Raw genomic sequence first — 18,686 nt, 5'->3', positions numbered from 1 at the left:
AGGCAATTCTTCAATTCAGGTTCCTTCTCTTCAATTCAGGTTCCTTCTTCCCAAGTGTGTTAAGTTGACAACCAAGATTAGCAACCACGTATGCATAATTTGATGGAGGAAATCCTGTGAATCAACTTGGGAAGAATTCTCTATTTCCTCCTGCTTCTTGATCTAACCTCAGAACAATCCTTGCCCCTGAGGTTTCTCCCGTCTCTCCCATGTCTCTGATGCTCCCACCCTCCGCTTCCTTGGGTACATCCCCCGCCCAGGCCTTGCAGATAGTAGCTTTTTGAAAAATCTCTTTACCGACAAGCTCTTTTCCTCCAGTCAGGTTTCTTTATGCAGCTGCCAAACCTTAGTTCTTAGATAGCAAGTGTTGTGGCTCTGTGTTGCTGTGTGGTAAGCCTCCCAACTTAATAGCCCAGAGCAAATACAGCTATAACTCACAGTGATGCCTTCTTCAGTCACTCCTCTGGTGGCTGGTGTCAGCTAGCTGGTTGCTGCGAGGCCTAGATGTGGCCCGTCCCTGTAGTCTTGGCTTCCTCGTAAAGCACCCAAGTTCTGTGGGTGAGCTTTCAAGAGCCAGAGCCAGGCAGAAGCTGAACATGGTCTCTTCTAACCTAGCCTCCAATGCATGTGCCATCACTGAAGGACACCTGTGTTCTTTTAACATTCTGATGATGATAAATACAGGGATGATAAATAAGACCATTTAAGTTTTGGTGCAAATGTAAGTTTTCCCTTAGGTTGGGCAAAAACTCAGGAGTTAGATCAATAAATAGGTCACATGACATGTACATAAAATCTCAAGACAGAGAGTCAAGCTATCTTCTGCACCAAGAATGCCATTTGTCTTTTCGTGGGCCGCTTTTGACAGATCCAGTTCTGCTGTGTCTCGATCCACATTTGGTGCTGCCTGACATTAGACATCAGGGGCACACCTGTGGGGATGGGGTCTTTGATTTTGGCTTGGAATTGCATTTCTCTTATGGCTGTTTGATGCATGTAAATGTATAAACTTTGGTGAACTGTCTATTTGGGTCTTACAGATCTTATACCCAGTTTTACAATTTGGATGTTTGAGTCTCTGTGTGTGTGGCGGGGGTGTGTCTGTTGTGTGGTATGCATGTAGACGTGTTGACAGATCAGTGGTGGTCTGTGTGTGTTGGGGTGGGTGGTATGTGGGTGTGTGGGTGTGGTGTGGTATACATGTGGACAGATCAGTGGTGGTCTGTGTGTGTTGGGGGTAGTATGTGGGTGTGGTGTGGTATACATGTGGACATGTGGACAGATCAGTCATAGATGTCTTCCTCAGTTGCTTCACTGTATTTTTTGAGACAGGGTTTGTCTCAGTGAGCCTAAATTTTGTTGTTTTGTCTGAACTCACTGGACAGAAGTCCCTGGAGACTTCTAGCACTGGGGTTACAGGCGTGTGCTACCTTGCCTGGCTTTTCTGTGGCTGCTGGAGTTTGAATTGGTCTATGTGTCTTCTTTCCTTTAATATAGTTGCTTTCTTCTCCCTGGTTGCTGGCTAGGCTGTACCAGGCTGCCACTATTACAGGGCAGGGACTGAGTGCTGTGTTCATTGTTACATTAAACCCTGTCATTCGTGCGTGGTGGCTGGCACCTACGAATATATGAATGGATTGAATTACTGGGCACAGACAGTCGCCCATGCTTGCACACATCTGTCCCTAATTATTTGAAGTATTCTGTTCTTCTCTTTCTGCCTAGTTGGCCCCTTCCCATCTTAGGAACCCTGTGAACTGTGCCCATCTGCTCCAGGTGGAATTACTTGGTCCCTGTGTTCTAAGGTCACTTTTAACTTTCCTAGTATTTGGCATGGCCCCCAGTTGTTTTTCTTATTCACGGCATTGTGGGGGAGGGCCAGGAGAACAAATCACCTCTTAAACTTCAGCACGCAGTAATCCTACCCAGTATTTAGTAAGCACTGGAGCAGTGTTTACTGTTTGTATTAAGATACTTGGCTGTCTCCTTCTAATGGTTTGTTTTGTATTGTTTAGTTTTGTTGAGCTTGGCCTATCAGTTGATATCAAATGATCTCTTCTAGTCAAGGCTGACCTTGAACTGTCTCCTGCCTCTACTTCCCAAATGCTGGGATTACAGGTACGAGTCACCACGCCTGGATTTTAACCTTAACTTCAAAATAACCTTAACTTTAAGCAAGTTAAGGAAGAGACGAATAAGCAGAAAACCTGGCAGATGGAACCTGTGGATGAGCCTGCTCATTTCTTTGCCTTGTTTTTCTGAGCTGTGAGGATGCATCTCATCTTCTCACTCATATCTGATGAGCTCACACATGGTGCTTCAAAATCTGGCAAAGGCTGTAGTTTCATGGGCATAAACTCTTTGGAACCAGAGCCTGAACATAACAGTGATGTTTGCTTTATTTATTTATTTACTTATTTATTTATCTGTCTGTCTATCTATCTTCTCTCTATGTATCCATTGATCATCTTTCTTTGTTTCTTTCTTTGTTTCTTTCTTTCTTCTATCTATGTATTTATTGATCATCTATCTTTCTTCTATCTTCTCTATGTATCTATTGATTATCTATCTATTTATCATGTCTATCTATGTATCTATCTATGTATCCATTGATTATCTATCTATCTATCTATCTATCTATCTATCTATCTATCTATCTATCTATCTATCATCTATCTATCTATCTATCATCTTCATCATCGTCATCTCTATCTATGTATCTATTGGCTATCTATCTATCTATGATCATCATCATCATCTCTCTATCTATGTATTTACTGGCTATCTATCTATCTGTCATCATCATCTCTCTATGTATTTATTGGCTATTTATCTATCATCTATCTATCTATCTATCTATCTATCTATCTATCTATCTATCTATCTATCATCATCTCTCTATCTATGTATTTATTGGCTATCTATCTATCATCATCATCTCTCTATGTATTTATTGGCTATTTATCTATCATCTATCTATCATCTATCTTCATCATCATCATCATCATCTCTCTATCTATGTATCTATTGGCTATTTATCTATCTATCCATATCTATTGTAGTCAAGTATTGGGAAATCAGCCTAGGTGTCTGTTTATACAAGACTGGGTCAGAAAACATGGATCATTTCCACAGTATAATTTTACTCAGCCACAAAGAAGAATGAAATCATATCATATGCAGGGAAATGGATGGAATTGCATAGCTCACCATGTTAACTGAAATAAGTCAGATTCAGGAAGACAAGCATCATGTATTCTCCCCTCTCCCTAATGTGTTGAACCTGAGATTAGCGGGTGGAGTCGGGGGGGAAAACAGCAGGGAAGTAGAAGTGGCTGTACTGGGAAGAGGAAGCTGGTCATGAGAAGGCTGGAGGGGAGGTAAGAAGTAATAGGGAGGCTAGGTAAATATGACTAAAATATATTATATGCATACACAAATATGTCACAGTGAACTCTACTGTTTTATATGATTAATATGTCTCCTCCAAATGGGAAAAATCATTTTAATAAAGAGTCTCGTTATCTTTTTGGTCCAGCTTCACTTCCTGTGTCTGCAAATCAATGCCTTTGTTTGTGAAACGTAACAGTTATCTCCTGGCTTGTTTGCAGGTTGACCGAGGCCCTTTCTGTGTCGCTCTCGGGTCAGCTGCATCTCTCAGCTTTTTCCACCTTTTACCCGACATTGCAGCCTCTGTGCCTTATCAAACTCAAAACTAAAATTGGAGCTTAGGTTTCAAAGATTTACAGCTTGAGGTTGTAGAAGTCAGCTGCCGAAGCAATGAACGGAAGAGAGCTAAGTGAAGAGGCACGCACTATGCTGGGGTGGGGTCAACAGGAAGCTCTACAGAAGAGGAGCTGTGTGGTGACAGCATCAAAGGACATGCAAACTTTCAAAACACTGCAGCGCAGTGAAGGGTATTCTGCTTATGCAGTACCATGTGTGGTAGGCAAGGAATACATGGTAGGGGCCAATGATTGGGAAAATGTTGTAGAGGCAGGGTTTCACATGCAGACCTTTTCCCCGTAGCTTCTGAGCTTGTATGGAGCACCGGAGATAATTACACCTGCTCTATTTCAAGGATGGGATCACTGCTGGGAAGTGTAAGAACCACCAAATGGTTGCAGGACTCTCGCTGAGCACCAAGAATCCATTTGCTATCAGAGAGGATAAAGCATTATCTTTGCTTGGGGAACAACCTCTCAGAGACTGCGTGAGATTCTTGATGCTTGTGAATCGATGAAGAATTCTAAGGAAACAAGCCCATTAGCGTGGTGTTAGATGTGATTTCTTTCTGAATGCTAGCATCAGCTTCTCTCTCCTGGGAAGTAGGAATTGGAGGTGCTGGGGATGATTTACTTTAATTTTGTGGAATTCTGCTTGTTTTTTGCTGTATGATGATCTGTTGCAGAGAATTGAATTGTTTACTACTAAAATTGTTTGAATCAAGAACTATAGCTCAGTAGGTAAAAGTGCTTGCTGCATAAACCTGGTGATCCCAGCTCAGTTCTTAGAACCCATGGTAGATGCAGATGTGGTGGCATTTGTCTGTAGTCTCAGCACTTCACAGTGAGATAGGGGACAGATTCCCAGAGACAGGAGAATTGCCTGGGAGCTCTCAGGCCAACTGGTCTGAATAACACAACAGAGAGACAGGAGACTTCACCTCAACAAGGTAGAACTGAAGAGTCTACTCTTAAGAGTAGGATTCCTCTGACCTACACACATAAATTTTGGCACATGTGCCCCACCACACACACCTATGTCGAATAAAAAAATAATGTCTTAGTTCTCTTTGTTTTGTTCTTTGAGACAAAGCCTCACACGTCCTAGACTGCCTTGCATTATCTATATACCAAGGCTGACCTTGAACTTCTGATATTCTGACTGCCTTCTTCCAGAAGTGATACGATGACAGGCTTGCAGGCACCACCAGACCTCCCTAAGGATCTAGCATCACTGGAGCTATGCTGCAGGACCATGCTCATGTTCTTTATTAATTTTGCTTCTAGAGACCTGATCCCCATCATTGCTGCCCTGGAATATAATCAGTGGTTCACCAAACTGTCCTCCAAGGATCTTAAGCTGGTAAGTCACCGAAAATGACAGCCACCATCGCCGACTCTGCTGAACTTCAAAAGCTCGCTCATCGTCAGAAAGATTTTATTTTGGTACCGTGCTGGTGAGCTGCACACGTTCTATTTCTTGGGGAGATCTCATTCCTAGGAATGATTAGCTTAACACTGTGAAGTTTGCGAAGTGAGAGCTTCAGAGAGACTCACCCTCCTCTTCTCAGTTGCCTTGGGCAATTTTAGAACAGAAAGGCACATTTAGTATTTTCTTCTGTACACACTCATTCAGTTGGCAAAAGCTATTAAAGTCTCATTTGCACAGCTGCAAACAGCTGGCTTTATATTTCAGCCTTCCAGTTCATCACCACCAAGTTTCCCACGAGAGAGAGCAGTTTCAGGAAATATCAACAGGTAGACATGGTCTGATTGGATTATAATATTTAATATTAATTCTGTATATGTTTCTTTTTCTTTTTTCTTTTTTTGGTTAAGTAAGGGATTTATGTATAGACACAATAAAACCAATGTGAAATCTGTTACTTTTCACATTAAATGGAACATTCAAATACTTGGTCTGCTCTGGTAGTAGAAACTGTTGGAAAGTAGACCAAATCAAAGCTGCTATATGGAAAGATACTTGTCCATAAGTTACTTTTCATATACTTCATTTAGGATGAGAAATAATTTAGATTTTTTGTATAGAGGCAGGAATCTGGTGGTGAGATTTTCATAATAAAGACATTGGATTGAGAAAGGGCTTTGCAGAAATGGAGCCTGTGAACAGGTTACTCATGTGTCTGAATTGCCTAGGATAGGTATGACTTAGGGCATCATGGGTTTGAAATTGGGCTGAACTCATTTGGGGGCCCTTAGGAGCCATGGCGGCATAGGTAAAGAGTATAAAGTCAGAAGCCTGAGTTTCTTACCATGACTCTTCCAACCAGACTGTGGGAGTGGAGATGAGTTATCTAGAACCTTCCTGGACCTCAACTTCTTGTGTACCTATGATTGTGTGATAGCTGCTGTCATGTTCATCCCTGTCTTGCATGGGCATTGTAGCTTCTTGCTAAAGTATCTGCCTGGTCAGAATTTATTTCATAATTATAGAGTAAAATCACTGAACAAATGAATGAGAGAACCCAATCATGAAACTGATCTGCCCTCGCTGAGATGAGCTCACAGAGATCATAGTGACCAGATTTTGTTTTGCTTTGTTTTGTTTTTTAATCAGACCCTGACTCTCTAGGAATTTCACAACTGTTGACTCTTACCATAATCATCATTCCAGACTAGTAAAGAGGTTGAGAAACAAACTGATGTGGAACTGGGTAGGTCAGGAACGAACCCAGCTAGGTAGCCATTTGTTTACATGATTGTGGTAGGGTTGGGACACCAGGAATAGAATAGGGGAGCCCTCCATGAATGAACAGGTATCAATGATGGACACAGGAATGGGAGCCTCAGGTTTCCTGGGGTGGGACCTAGGACTGAGCTAGCAGAGGTTACATGTTGACAGAGGTTTCTGCCCTGCCTAATCCTGCAGTCATTCAGCCCCAAAGAAACACACAGAGGTCTACATTAATTATAAACTGGTTGGTTTATTAGCTCAGGTTTCTTATTAACTCTTACATCTTAAATTAGCCCATAAGTTTTGTCTGTGTTAGCCACTTGACTTGGTACCTTTTACCAGTGAGGCATTCTCATCTTGCTTCCTCTGTTTCTGGCTTCCTCTGTATCAACCATTTTCTCTTTCCAGAATTCTCCTGTTCTCGTCACCACGCCTATACTTCCTGTCTGGCTACTGACCAATCAGCGCTTTATTAAACTAATACATTGACAAATCTTTACAGGGCTTAAGACCATTGTCCCACAGCAGTTATAGGTGGGAAAGGGTAGACCTTGGAGGAATGAGAAGGTCTTTGAACCAGAACAGATTCTTGCCAATACACATTTTATTGTTTCATTTAAATGGTCATACAAGCGTAAGATATTCAAAATGGATCTTTGAGAAGGTTCAAAAAAGGCTTAACCTAGGCAATTTTTGGAACTTTCCCAGCTTTCCAGTACAGAAAGGTATTCAGTCAGTTGGTATTGGTATTTCATCATTGTTCCTTCCTGATATCATTTTCTTGTAACTGATTGAGTTTTAAGAATATAAACAATATATGAGATTTCATCTTGGGAAAACAAAGAATGGAAGGGCTTAAATGCTTCCTTAGATAGCTTGGGAAAACCAGAATAGAGTGACAGTCTCTGAGGACTACTCTTATTGTCCCTTTATAAACTGAATACATCTGCATTTATGTACATGGTTCTGGGCATCAAAGCCAGGGTTTGGCCATGCGTGGCAAGCACATCTGCACTGAATGGAATCCCCCGCCTTTATATGTACTTGTGTTTAAACATTTGATATTGTGAAATGAAATGTGACCTTTGTGAACATTATGCTACAAAGCTTCCAAAAAAAAAAAAAATAGATGAAACATCGTGGAAGGGAGGGTGGAAAGAGTGTAAGAGCCGGAGGATGAGAGTGCTGTGAGATGCTGTCCTCTGCACATGGCGTGGCTGTTGTCCTTAGGACCTCACTGCAATTGTCATCACCTGCACAAGACCTGCATAAGATCAAGTCCAGGTCAGTCCTGTGTCCCAGCAGGCAGCACTGACTAAACACAGTGGGTACCAAAAAGAAAGCAAAAGAAAAGAAATAGTTTGCCATCACCCAAAGCTAAAGGAAAGGCCACATTCTCCTGATAGTGTGTGACGACTTTCGAAGGATAGCTCACTTAAAGGAATAGCCAACAGTGGAAGCATCTTGAGGGGTCTGTAGCATGTAGTTCATGATGAACATAAGGTCCCTGAAGTTACAACAACTCTCACAATTTCTAAGGTGATTCTCCTAGCCCAATAAAAGCCCCCTTTCTCAAAGTGCCACAAGAGGGAAGTGATTGACATGCTTTGTGCCGATTTCATGAAAACTATTCGCAGCTATAATCCTAGTCTGAACCATATGTATCATATTATATATCATATAGTCCAGGCCTCCCTTTTTCCCTCCCTCATGCTAGGATTGTAGATGTGCGTTATAGTGTCCATCTTTGAAAGGACATTCTTAAGACTTCCAAGTACACAGTGTGTCGTGATGACCATCTTTCTGTGTAGTATTGTTGACTATATAAAATAGCTTTAGAGCTGGTGTCTGCTTGGCTTTCGGGATTTGTAAATCCGGGAGCTGCATCAATGACATGGCTGTACCAGGCAATGTATTTGGTTCATTATTTCTGTTCTAGGCTTCCATGAATATTTTGTTTATTAACTTATTTTGCTGATTCTCTTGTTACTATTTAGGGGTTTCAGTTTGTATGTATGATTGACTTTTGCCTTACTGTCAATTCGCTAGGATGTGTCAAAGCCCAGGAACGTCTGATTTAGGCTTTCTGGACTGAATGGAAGGAAGTAGCACGTAAGAGAGATGAGAGATGAGAGTGCGACAGTGTTTACAGCATCCTTCTCCATCCTCTGGCTCTGTGTTCTTTCCATGCCCTCTTCCACTATTTTTCAACTTTTTCTTTTATGAAGCTTTGTAGTATTTATGTATAAAGGCCACATCTCACTTCAAAATGTGAAATGTTTAAAAAAAGCTATAAATAAACCTAAGGAGCTATCCTATTCCTAGTTTTACAAATGAATTGTTCTGATCCTGCACTGTGACTGGGGTAGACAAGATAACTTTTATGATTATTATATTCTAGCTCATGTCTAGGTATGTGTATGCATTTCTTTAAAATGTTACCATTGTACATTCTTGGATCTAGAAAAGTCTGCTTTTCATGTAGTTGGCACAAATAAAAGTTTTCACCATTAACCAAGCTATGAATAACTTGTTAGAACTCTGCTCTACTGACCTTTTAAAGAAGAGTTGGCCGCACCTGCATACACTCCCTTAAATACATTCTCATTACAGTGTTTACACTCAACATGGACACTCAATCGTCAAAGCTCCCTTTGGGTAAAATCCTCCTCTAGATGCTCTGCTAGCTAGCCAGGACTCTGCATGATTGCTTAAACTGCTCTTAAAACTTAGAATAATTCCTGCTAAAACATGATCCAAATGCTTAATTTAAGCCATGACAACACCTAGCTCAATCAAGCTCCTCCTTACCCATTCATCACGAAACAAAGAGTGACACACATAAGGCCAAGACAAGAGAGATCACTGCTGTCGGCCTAATAGGAATTGCCTTGGCTTGGGTAGAGTTGATTTTTGCCTTTGCTGTCAGTTCACTTGAATGTATCAAAGCCCAGGAATGGTGTGAGGCAAGCTTTCTGGACTGAATTGAACAAAGCAGCATGTAAGGGAGATGAGAGTTAGACAGTGAGACTCTGGGTATTTCCAGGATAGCCTTTTATGAAGATTACCCAACTGAAGCGCTCTGGGATATTTTATTTCAGACTGTATTTCAGTTATTGGATATGCCAGCTGAACATGTGCTGCCAGATAAAGTCAGAGAACTCAGATATACTGAGGAGATGGATCTGTTTGTTTTATAAAGTGCATTGCTGTATGTTATGGTACACAGGCAGGTCATCTCTTTTGTTTATATCATAAACAATTTAAGTAAGCCCTTGATTATAATGCAGGTTTGTGTTGTTGTTGTTATTGTTTTGTTTTGTTCTTTTGAGACTGTGTTTCTTTGTGTAGCCTTGGCTGTTCTGGAACTAGCTCTTGTAGACCATACTGGCCTTGAGCGCACAGAGATTCCTCTGCTTCTGCCTCCCAATTGCTGGGATTAAAGGTGTGCACCACTACTACCCAGTGGTTATAATGCAATTGTATAAAGTCATTTATCAACACCTGAGCTACAGTAAGTTTTAGAGTAAGCCAGTATAAAAATATGAACACTTAGAAATCCAAATATGAAAAGCATGTGGCATAGTTCTTCAAAATTCAGTTCCCCTGTGTAATAATTATGTAACTTCATGACTTAAAAACAAAATGAAAACCTATTAACGACCTGGAGAGCTGCCTCAGCAGTTAAGAGCTCATACTGCTCTTCCAGAGGACTTGAGTTCCACTCCTAGCACCTATATCAGGTGACTTATAACCAGCTGTAATGCCAGTGCTAGAGGGTCCTGTATCTCTGGATACAGAATCTGGACTCAAACGCACATACCTAGACATAGATACTCACATAAATATACATGTACTCACACACATAATTTAAAATAACTTTTAAAATATCACTAGCATGCAGATATTTATTTAGTGTGGGGCTTGGCACTAGGTCAGGCTGCAGAATTCTGTCCCTTCCCTGAGGAGTAGTACACTTGGAGACTCTGTATGTTGTGCTGTGGTGTTCTCATGGTTGTCATGGTGGTGCATAATGCGAATGCTGTCTGACTAGTTCTTGAATGAATGTGTATGGATGAGAGTTTCATTTGCTTATATTCCTATAGATTTGTATATTTATAGCCCTTAAGTGAAATGGTTTTCATCAGACGTTCAGAACAGTCAACAAGTGTTTTCTGTTACAGTCCACTGATGTCTGTGAACAGATTTTGAGGGTGGTGAGTAGGTCCAATCGACTGGAAGAATTGGTGTTGGAAAATGCTGGACTCAGAACGTGAGTATTTTCCTGAATATGTGAACACATTACTTAATGTCATTTGCCCTTTTGATTGGTATGTGATCTTTTAAAAAATTCAAGTATACACAAATAATGTTTCCTTCTGGAAAAAAAAACAGAATAAACAAAAAAAACCCCATATTAATCTTCTTATGGTAACAAAATACTCAACAGAAGCAACTCGAGGGAGGAAGGCTCAGCGTAGACACAGATGCAGTGTATCATAGATGCCTTGGACACATGTGGCGGTTATATGCTTCAGAGGTCAGCAAGCAGAACGAAGGCCAGGCTATTATCCATATCACCAAATCTATGGCCCTGCATTGACTAGCTAAGCCCCCAACTGCCAGATGTTCCTCAGCCTCCCCAACAGCTGGGAGTAGGGGCACATGTTAAGATATATGAGCCGATGGGGTAAATTTCACACCCAGATCACAACACACATCAATCAGTCAGTCCGTGATACCATCATTATCATGAAAGCCAAGCATTTGATAGCCTGCTCTGCTTCAGTGCTGTGGGACGTTCTGAGGGCCCATAGTGTGGTGGTTAAGAGTATGTGCCTTAGTGAAGTACCTGAAGCTTCAAGCATGGAGTTTAGAAGTCCTACATCTCAGTGTCTTCTCCTTTGAAATGGAGATGGTAACTGAAGTTGAGAGTAGGCAGATGATGAGTGTGTCGTCCTTACAAAACACGTGTCTCACTGAAGATGCCCGCGCAGCTTTTACTACTGTAGTAGGAATAATCCTGGATTCCCTGTGATTTTTTTCTTCTAGTAATCAGTTTTAGTCATTTCTCCCACTCTTCACCCCCGAGTTTTATTCTGAAGAGCATGAGGTAGAGTCTGTTAGAACAAAGGCTTTGTTGTTATTAATGAGCAAGGCAGGTATTTTTGTCACCCCAGCACTTAGTGTGCTATTTCAGGTTAAAATAAAGCTAAAACAGTGATTTTTCTTTTTGTATAAAATCGGGTGCTAGTAATGATGGCCTTTAACTCAGTAATTAAAGCAATCAGTTTTGCTTCTGTGCATGTTACAAGAAATAAGAACTAAGATAGAGTGAAGAGCCTACTAGAATTATCAAGAAAACAGGTTTGCTGTGGAATTTTATAAAAACAGGAAGGGGTCAGCGATACTGTTAGCTGCATTCAGCAGCGTATCTCCAACTGGGTGTGATACCAAAACTCCGACAGCTGGTGGATGGAGTGGGGGGTGAGGAGATTAGGGGTGGGGTGGGATGGGGGGGTCTTTTGGTACAGTGGTTGAGAATCCATTTCTTCATACAGAAAAGGAGTAGTGGCAGGAACCTGAGGTAGCTGGTCACATTGTCTGTACTCAGGACGCAAACAGCCCACAGGAAGTGTGGTCCAGCTTCAAAACCGCAAGGCTGGTTCCTGGTGATCCACTTCCTCCAGTGAGGGTCCACCTCATAAGAATTCCACAACCTTCCTAACTAAGGAGGATCATTACATGGGGACAAAATGATCCTGGGGGGGGGGTGTTCATTGGTAACCCAAAGGGCAATGATGCTTTTTCTCTGCTCTTTTGTGTGAGGTTTTGTCAAATCAAAACGAATTGAGTATTATGTGTGCATCTGTTCTCCCTGTGTCCCACCCACAGAGTGGCAGTTGAACCTAGCGCTTTCCCAGTGTAGGCAAGTGTTCTGTCCCTAGCTCTATCTGTTCCTGAGCTGTCCTCATTGCTCTGTATGGAAAACTGTAAGGGAGAGTTTCCTTCTTTTTGGTTTTATTCCATTTTAAACCTGAAATGTCTTATTTGAACAGTTTGCATTTTGTTCCTTACTCCTGCCGCTTTGTCTCCTTGCAGAGATTTTGCACAGAAATTGGCCAGTGCTCTAGCACATAATCCTAACTCAGGCCTTCACATGATCAACCTTGCCGGAAACCCGCTGGAGGACCGAGGTACCGAACCATACATATTATCACGGATGCCACAGGTGCAGGACACTGGCATCCTACTTTACCGGGCTGGGGAGTAGTACTAACTTTAGGTTAGTCACCTGGAGTCCTTGCCATACCAAGCCAGAGTCTTCCACACAAACCTGGAGGCCTCTCCACACTGGCCCTCACTCATACACTGAGAGTCCTCTCCACATTCACCCAGAGTCCTTCCCACACCTACCAGGAATTCTCCCCACACCCAGGTGGAGTCCCGCCCCCGCTCACTCTCGGTCCTCCTCACCACTGGTCAGCAGCAGAGTAACTTCCCTTGGGGCTGCAGGGCTCAGGGTCCCTGTGCCCTTGCTCAATCCCGGTGGAGACCACTTCCAGATCTAACAGGCTGCTTGTTTGTGTCTTCCCTCTCACAGGGCAGTTTGCCATGTTAGGGACCAGCTAGAACCAGCCTCAGAAGCTTTTGCTTTCTTCAGATACCTGTCTGATAGAGTGACCCACTCAACACATACCCTCTAGGGCCTTTATTATTTTTTTGAGACAAGACTTTTGCTGTGTAGTCTAGTCTGATCTCAAATTTGTACTTTTGTGTCTCTGCCTCAGAAGTTCTTTGAGTACAGGAGTGTACATCAATACAAACCCTTATCTCCTGATTTAATAGTCATATGGCGAAGATGGGCAGTGGTGGCGCACGCCTTTAATCCTAGCACTCGGGAGGCAAAAGCAGGCAGATGTCTGTGAGTTCGAGGCCAGTGTGGTCTACAAGAGCTAGTCCTGGGACAGCCAGGGCTACACAGAAAGACCCTGTCTCAAAAAACTTAAAAAAAAATTAAGTGGTGACCCCCTCTTACAGTCATGGGTCTGTCTTGCTCTATAGGAAGCATTTAAGAGGGGGCCAGAATCTTGATGACCAGTTTAAATTGGTACCTATCACACATATCTTTTAATACTTCATAAGGTTTGAACATACAATTACTGGGAGGTTGAAGGATCAGATTTGGGAGGAGAAAGGCTCATCAAACATGTTTACATCTGGGGCTGGGGTATGGCAGGGTGTTTGCCTGGCGTGCGTGAAGCACTGGGATCCGTCCCACCACTGTAAAACACAAAGGGAAATCCAAGGAAAGCGTTCCATTCCTGAGCAGCGAAGGCAGTGCCTGCCTTTGCCACAGGAAGGGCAGCTGGGGCTGACTTCTCCACCTTGGTCTGCAAACACTGACGGATGGGGTTGGGGAAGGAATCGCTCCATCTCCGGAGGGAACATTTTGTTTTCCTTTGCTGTTGGAAATGTTTTCCAGCCTTGTTGAATAGGGCCTTTCATCTTTCAGTGTTAGGTATTTGATGAAGATTAATTATTCAGCTGAGCTGAGGGCGCTGAGGCAGCTCTGCCTGTACTACGCTACTGTGTGTGGCAGGCGATCCCCTGGTAGCGTTCACATGGGAACCTCAGGGGTCACTTCTGTCATCTGAAGTCGGGAGTCTGAAGAAAGGTGGAGGCTGAATCCAAAACTGGGTCACACGGCCAGCAACCCAAGCATGAGTCCAGGCTGAGATTAAGCACACAGTCTGGAGTGCAGGCGTCGTCATGTCTGTAGGAGAAGCAGCTCTTCTCTCTACCTGCTCGGCTAGAGGTGGCAGAGTGGCGAATGTGGCTGAGTGGAAATTGCACACAGCACCTCCTCCAGTCAGGGCAGCTGTGTCAGGTTTGTTTGTAAGATGGGGGCATCTGGCTGTCTTTAGCTACTGACAGGGCTGGATCAGTAGAGGGAAGCAGTGAGAACCCTCAGAAAACAGGCGGGCTAGCAGGAAGATCTCTAGGGGTGGGATGGCCCCACCCAGCTGCTTCCCTGATGAGGTGGCTAGGATCTCCTGCAGGCTAATGGAGAGCGTTATGAATTTATTGTTTTCAAAATACTTAGGGTGCAGGATATGAGTAGGAGCCAGATGTGCTGTGGTTCCTGGTGGCCCCAGCGACAGAGGCAGTGAGTCAACTGATGGATAAGGAAATAGGAGCCATGCAAGTGAAAGTGATTACTCTCGACTTGGGCGTTGACAGCTTTCTTCCCTGTGCCTGCTGTATACATCCCCCCTCCCTCCCCAGTAGAGTTTGTTTTCCCATCTAGGGGATCCTCCCAGCAGCTGGGTGGCACTGGTGAGCTGCCACTGAAGTACAGTGTGAGCCAGGAGTCTGCTGAATCTAAGGGGGTGGATACCTGGGGCAGCCCTGATAGTTGATGGTCATGGTCCCCGTAACCAGCAGGCCTGTGGACTGCCCTATTTGTTTTTGGCCTTGGGTCTGGTCACAAGGTTGAGCCAGTCCGTTCACTTTATCAGAGGGTAGGAGATGCACAGAGGCCCCATGGAAATCCCAGGATGAATAAGGGGATCGGGTCAGGGAAATGTCCTTAGACTATGGATGGTTAACAATTGATAGCTTCTGAGTCCAGCTCTCAAGACTGTCTCCCAGGGTTCAGGTCAGATGCTATAGCTTAGCCAAGGGAACTTAGAAAATTTCTTATCAGACGGATTACAGAGTGAACTCACACATGCTGTTTGAGTCATGTTTTTATTCTTCTGCTGGCTCTAATTCTACCTCTGTAGCATCTAGTTCTCCTCTGTTTCAATTCTCTGTTCCAATTTTATAGTTCTAAATGTTTTTCTAACTCTGGTTCAATTTTTTGTTCCAGTTCCATTTTTCTTCTTCATTCCTTATACTCCTACATTCTTCACTCTCTCTTTTTTTCTTCTGCCATTACAAATTCCTGAGCATATATATACTGTATATATGTGTGTATATACATATATGCTGCATATATATGTATACATATACACATACATGCATTCATTAGCAACTCATTAGTAATAAAAAAAGCTGCAAGGCAAAGACTTGGTCAGCTTAATTGGTGACTGACAACACCTGGAAGTTGTGAAAGTTTGGCTTATTTCTTAAAGAGACAGCTGCAAAAATTACAAAGGGAAGAAACTAAACCAGTGAAAGATCTAAGGAACAAGCAATACCTGTACTATTTTACATTTCTTAAGTGTGATTAATAATATCTTGTTGGCAGAGGCTGCCCAGCCCTGAAACAATCACTCAGAAACTACACAAAACCTGGCACAAAGTGCTAATTGCTGTTTTGAGTCAGAACAGAGAGGTGCTGGTGAAGGAAGCTTAGGGCAACATAGGGTGCTATTGATCTCTTAAAGGACAATGATATAACAAGGTCAGACACCTGCAATATCACCCTAGTTCACCTTAAATCTTCCGAATCGCTCGGATCCTACAAGGCCGGATACCTGCAGTTCTGCTCTGTGAACATTCCACAAGGACACTTTGACTAATTTGCCTTGTCAGTCAGCCGAGGACAGAGAACAAGCCTCTACGTGTTTTGCAGTCCACATGGAACAATAGATCCAGTTATGAAGCATATTTTAGTATGTTTCAATTCACTACAATTATACAGCTAAATGTGAAGCCATCTTCCAGAACATCCACAAATATGTGTGCCCATAAGACTGAGATGTAATCATGAGATTACCTGTACACATTGCATGAAAATGCATGGTAATGGGGAGATATCACAGCCGCTATTGCACAAGTGAAATTACAGATGAAAGACACAGTTTTCAGAGTCAGGGTAGGCACTCAAGGTGCATATCTGGGGAGGAACTGAAGTAGAGACCATGGAGCCAGGCCACTTCCTGGTTCGCTTTCCAAGGCTCGCTCAGCCTGCTTTCTTATGGTACCCAGGTCCACTGACCCAGAAGTGGCACTACCCACAATGGGGTGGGTTCTCACATATCAATAACCAGTTAAGAAAATGTACCATGCACTTGCCTGCATGCCAATCTGCAGGGGGACATTTTCTCAACTGAGGTTCCCCTCTTCCCAAATGACCCTAGATGGTATCAAGTTGACCAGACACTAGCCATTACCCCTCCTTCTCACCAGACTTCATTGCTGGTTCCACAATGGGCTGCACACTGATGGGTATGAGAACCCAGTGTCGTTTGTCACCTTTGTGATGCTGACTGTAGATCTGCAATTTTCTGACACTAGTGAACCCCCGCTCACTTCATCTTTTTCCCTGAGTATGGCAGTCTGCTCTTCCCGGAAAGCTTCGTTAATAATTTTCTGATTTTTAATAAAAAGTTTAGTCTAGCATAAAAGTGATGGGTTTTATCATGGCATTCCTTTGGGTTTTTTGAGACTGTCTCAGTCTGCAGCCCAGGATGGCTTTAAACTCTCAGCAATCCTCCTGCCTCAGCCTTGCGGGAATGAGATACCCACCAAGCTCAATTCAGTTTATACAATGGCGACTTGGTCAGCTTCATCTCTCTTTACTTCCTCCCTTCATTTTATTCCAAGTTTGATTATTTTACTTAAACATGATTTAGATACCCACCTAATGATATTTATTTTACAATCGTTGACCCAAGGTGCCTATTCTGACCGTCATTGGTGGCTCTGATTTGAAATAGCTCTTGGGATTATGGTTTACATCTTTGGTGGCTTTTTATTATCTGTCTTTTGATGTGTATCAGCTTCCTTCCTTCCTTCCTTCCTTCCTTCCTTCCTTCCTTAAAATTTTCTACCTCCTCTCCACCTCCCATTTCCCTCCCACTCCCCCCCCCCCAGTCTTAAGAGCAGTCAGGGTGTCCTGCCCCATGGGAAGTCCAAGGTCCTCCTCCCTCCATCCAGGTCTAGGAAGGTGAGCATCCAAACAAACCAGGCTCCCACAAAGCCAGTACATGCAGTAGAATCAAAACCCAGTACCATTGTCCTTGGCTTCTCAGTCAGTCCTCATTGACAGCCACATTCAGAGAGTCCGGTTTGATCGCGTGCTCCATCAGTCCCAGTCCAGCTGGCCTTGGTGAGCTCCGATTAGATCAGTCCCACCATTTCAGTGGGTGGACACACCCCTCGCAGTCCTGACTTCCTTGCTCATGTTCTCCCTCCTTCTGCTCCTCATTTGGACCTTGGGAGCTCAGTCCAGTGCTCCAGTGTGGGTCTCTGTCTCTATCTCCATCCATCGCCAGATGAAGGTTCCGTCCAGATGGAACTCTGTATCAGGTTTCTGAAGTTGCCTCTGCCACCTCCCCTCCTCCCAACTTGTGACAGAGCAGTGTCACCTAGCACTAGGAAACGGGTAGAGTCTTTCCAACTCTACTTGATGACAGACATGTCCTAGTGAAGATGCAGTATAGATATTCTTGCTCATGCCTTAAGGGTGAGGAAACTGCTGTCTCTTGTGTCTGGGACCAGGATGGAATAGACCATGAGTGCAGACTCCTTCCTGTGATTTCCTGCCTCACCATTGGTCAGTGGATCAGTGCACTGTGTGCATGGTGGGTTTTGGATCTGGTTATAGAGGTTCCCTTCAGACATAGAATTAAGCAGTTCTGTGCTGTTTGAACAAGTTAGTTTGTTCCATTATGTGTCAAAGGATTTTCTGAAATCTTCTCTCTAAAGCTTCAAATGTCAAGTTTCTCTGTGGCAAATATAAAACAGTGCTTTCCTTGATTAATTGTTTTATCCACACTTAATATCCTTATTGTTAAATAGAGTAAAGCAATACAATATGTTTTAGAGGTCATGGGTTTGAATTTCAGAACATATAAAAGGTAGATAGGTTGAGTCTATTTCCTCTCCACTCACCAATATCCTTTAATTTGCAAATTCTTTCTTCTTAATCTGTTTTCTTTTTCCTCTTCTTCCCTTCCTCCCTCAGAAGCTGTATTTCTGCCTGTCTTTCTGTCTTTCTACAGAGCCCTATAATCCCGTGGCCCTGTGGTTGCCCAGGGGCCCTATTTGCCTGTTGCCCTGTTTTTCCAGGAACCCTGTAACCTTGTTTCCCTGTGACCCTGTGTCCCGGGTAGCCCTATAAGCACTGTAGCCCTTTTGACCTTTAGCCCAGTTGCCTGGTAGCCCTGTAACCCTTGTAGTTCTTTAGCCTGTTTCCTGTACGCCTGTTGCCCTATATCCTTATAGCCCAGGCTTTCCTTGGACTCACTACGTGGTCCGGTCTGCTATCAAACTCATGACTATCTTCCTGCTTTGGTCAGTTGAGTGCTTGG

The 18,686-nt window shown here is 43.2% G+C and overlaps 1 protein-coding gene across 9 annotated transcripts in view; it reads left to right on the top strand.

The window, feature by feature from the left end:
- Positions 1–18,686, top strand: part of Carmil1 (capping protein regulator and myosin 1 linker 1) — a 264,062-nt gene that overhangs the window by 141,223 nt on the left and 104,153 nt on the right. For all 9 annotated transcript variants that reach the window (XM_057787237.1, XM_057787244.1, XM_057787236.1 and 6 more), the window contains 3 exons: positions 5,013–5,088; positions 10,605–10,693; positions 12,523–12,617. In XM_057787237.1, the coding sequence (XP_057643220.1) occupies positions 5,013–5,088; positions 10,605–10,693; positions 12,523–12,617 (260 nt within the window). The remainder of the gene's footprint in view (positions 1–5,012; positions 5,089–10,604; positions 10,694–12,522; positions 12,618–18,686) is intronic.

The sequence above is a fragment of the Chionomys nivalis genome, chromosome 13 (assembly GCF_950005125.1).
Source record: "Chionomys nivalis chromosome 13, mChiNiv1.1, whole genome shotgun sequence".
NCBI lineage: Eukaryota > Metazoa > Chordata > Mammalia > Rodentia > Cricetidae > Chionomys > Chionomys nivalis.
The sequence above is the reverse complement of the archived record's forward strand: the minus strand, read 5'-3'. Positions and strand labels throughout refer to the sequence as shown.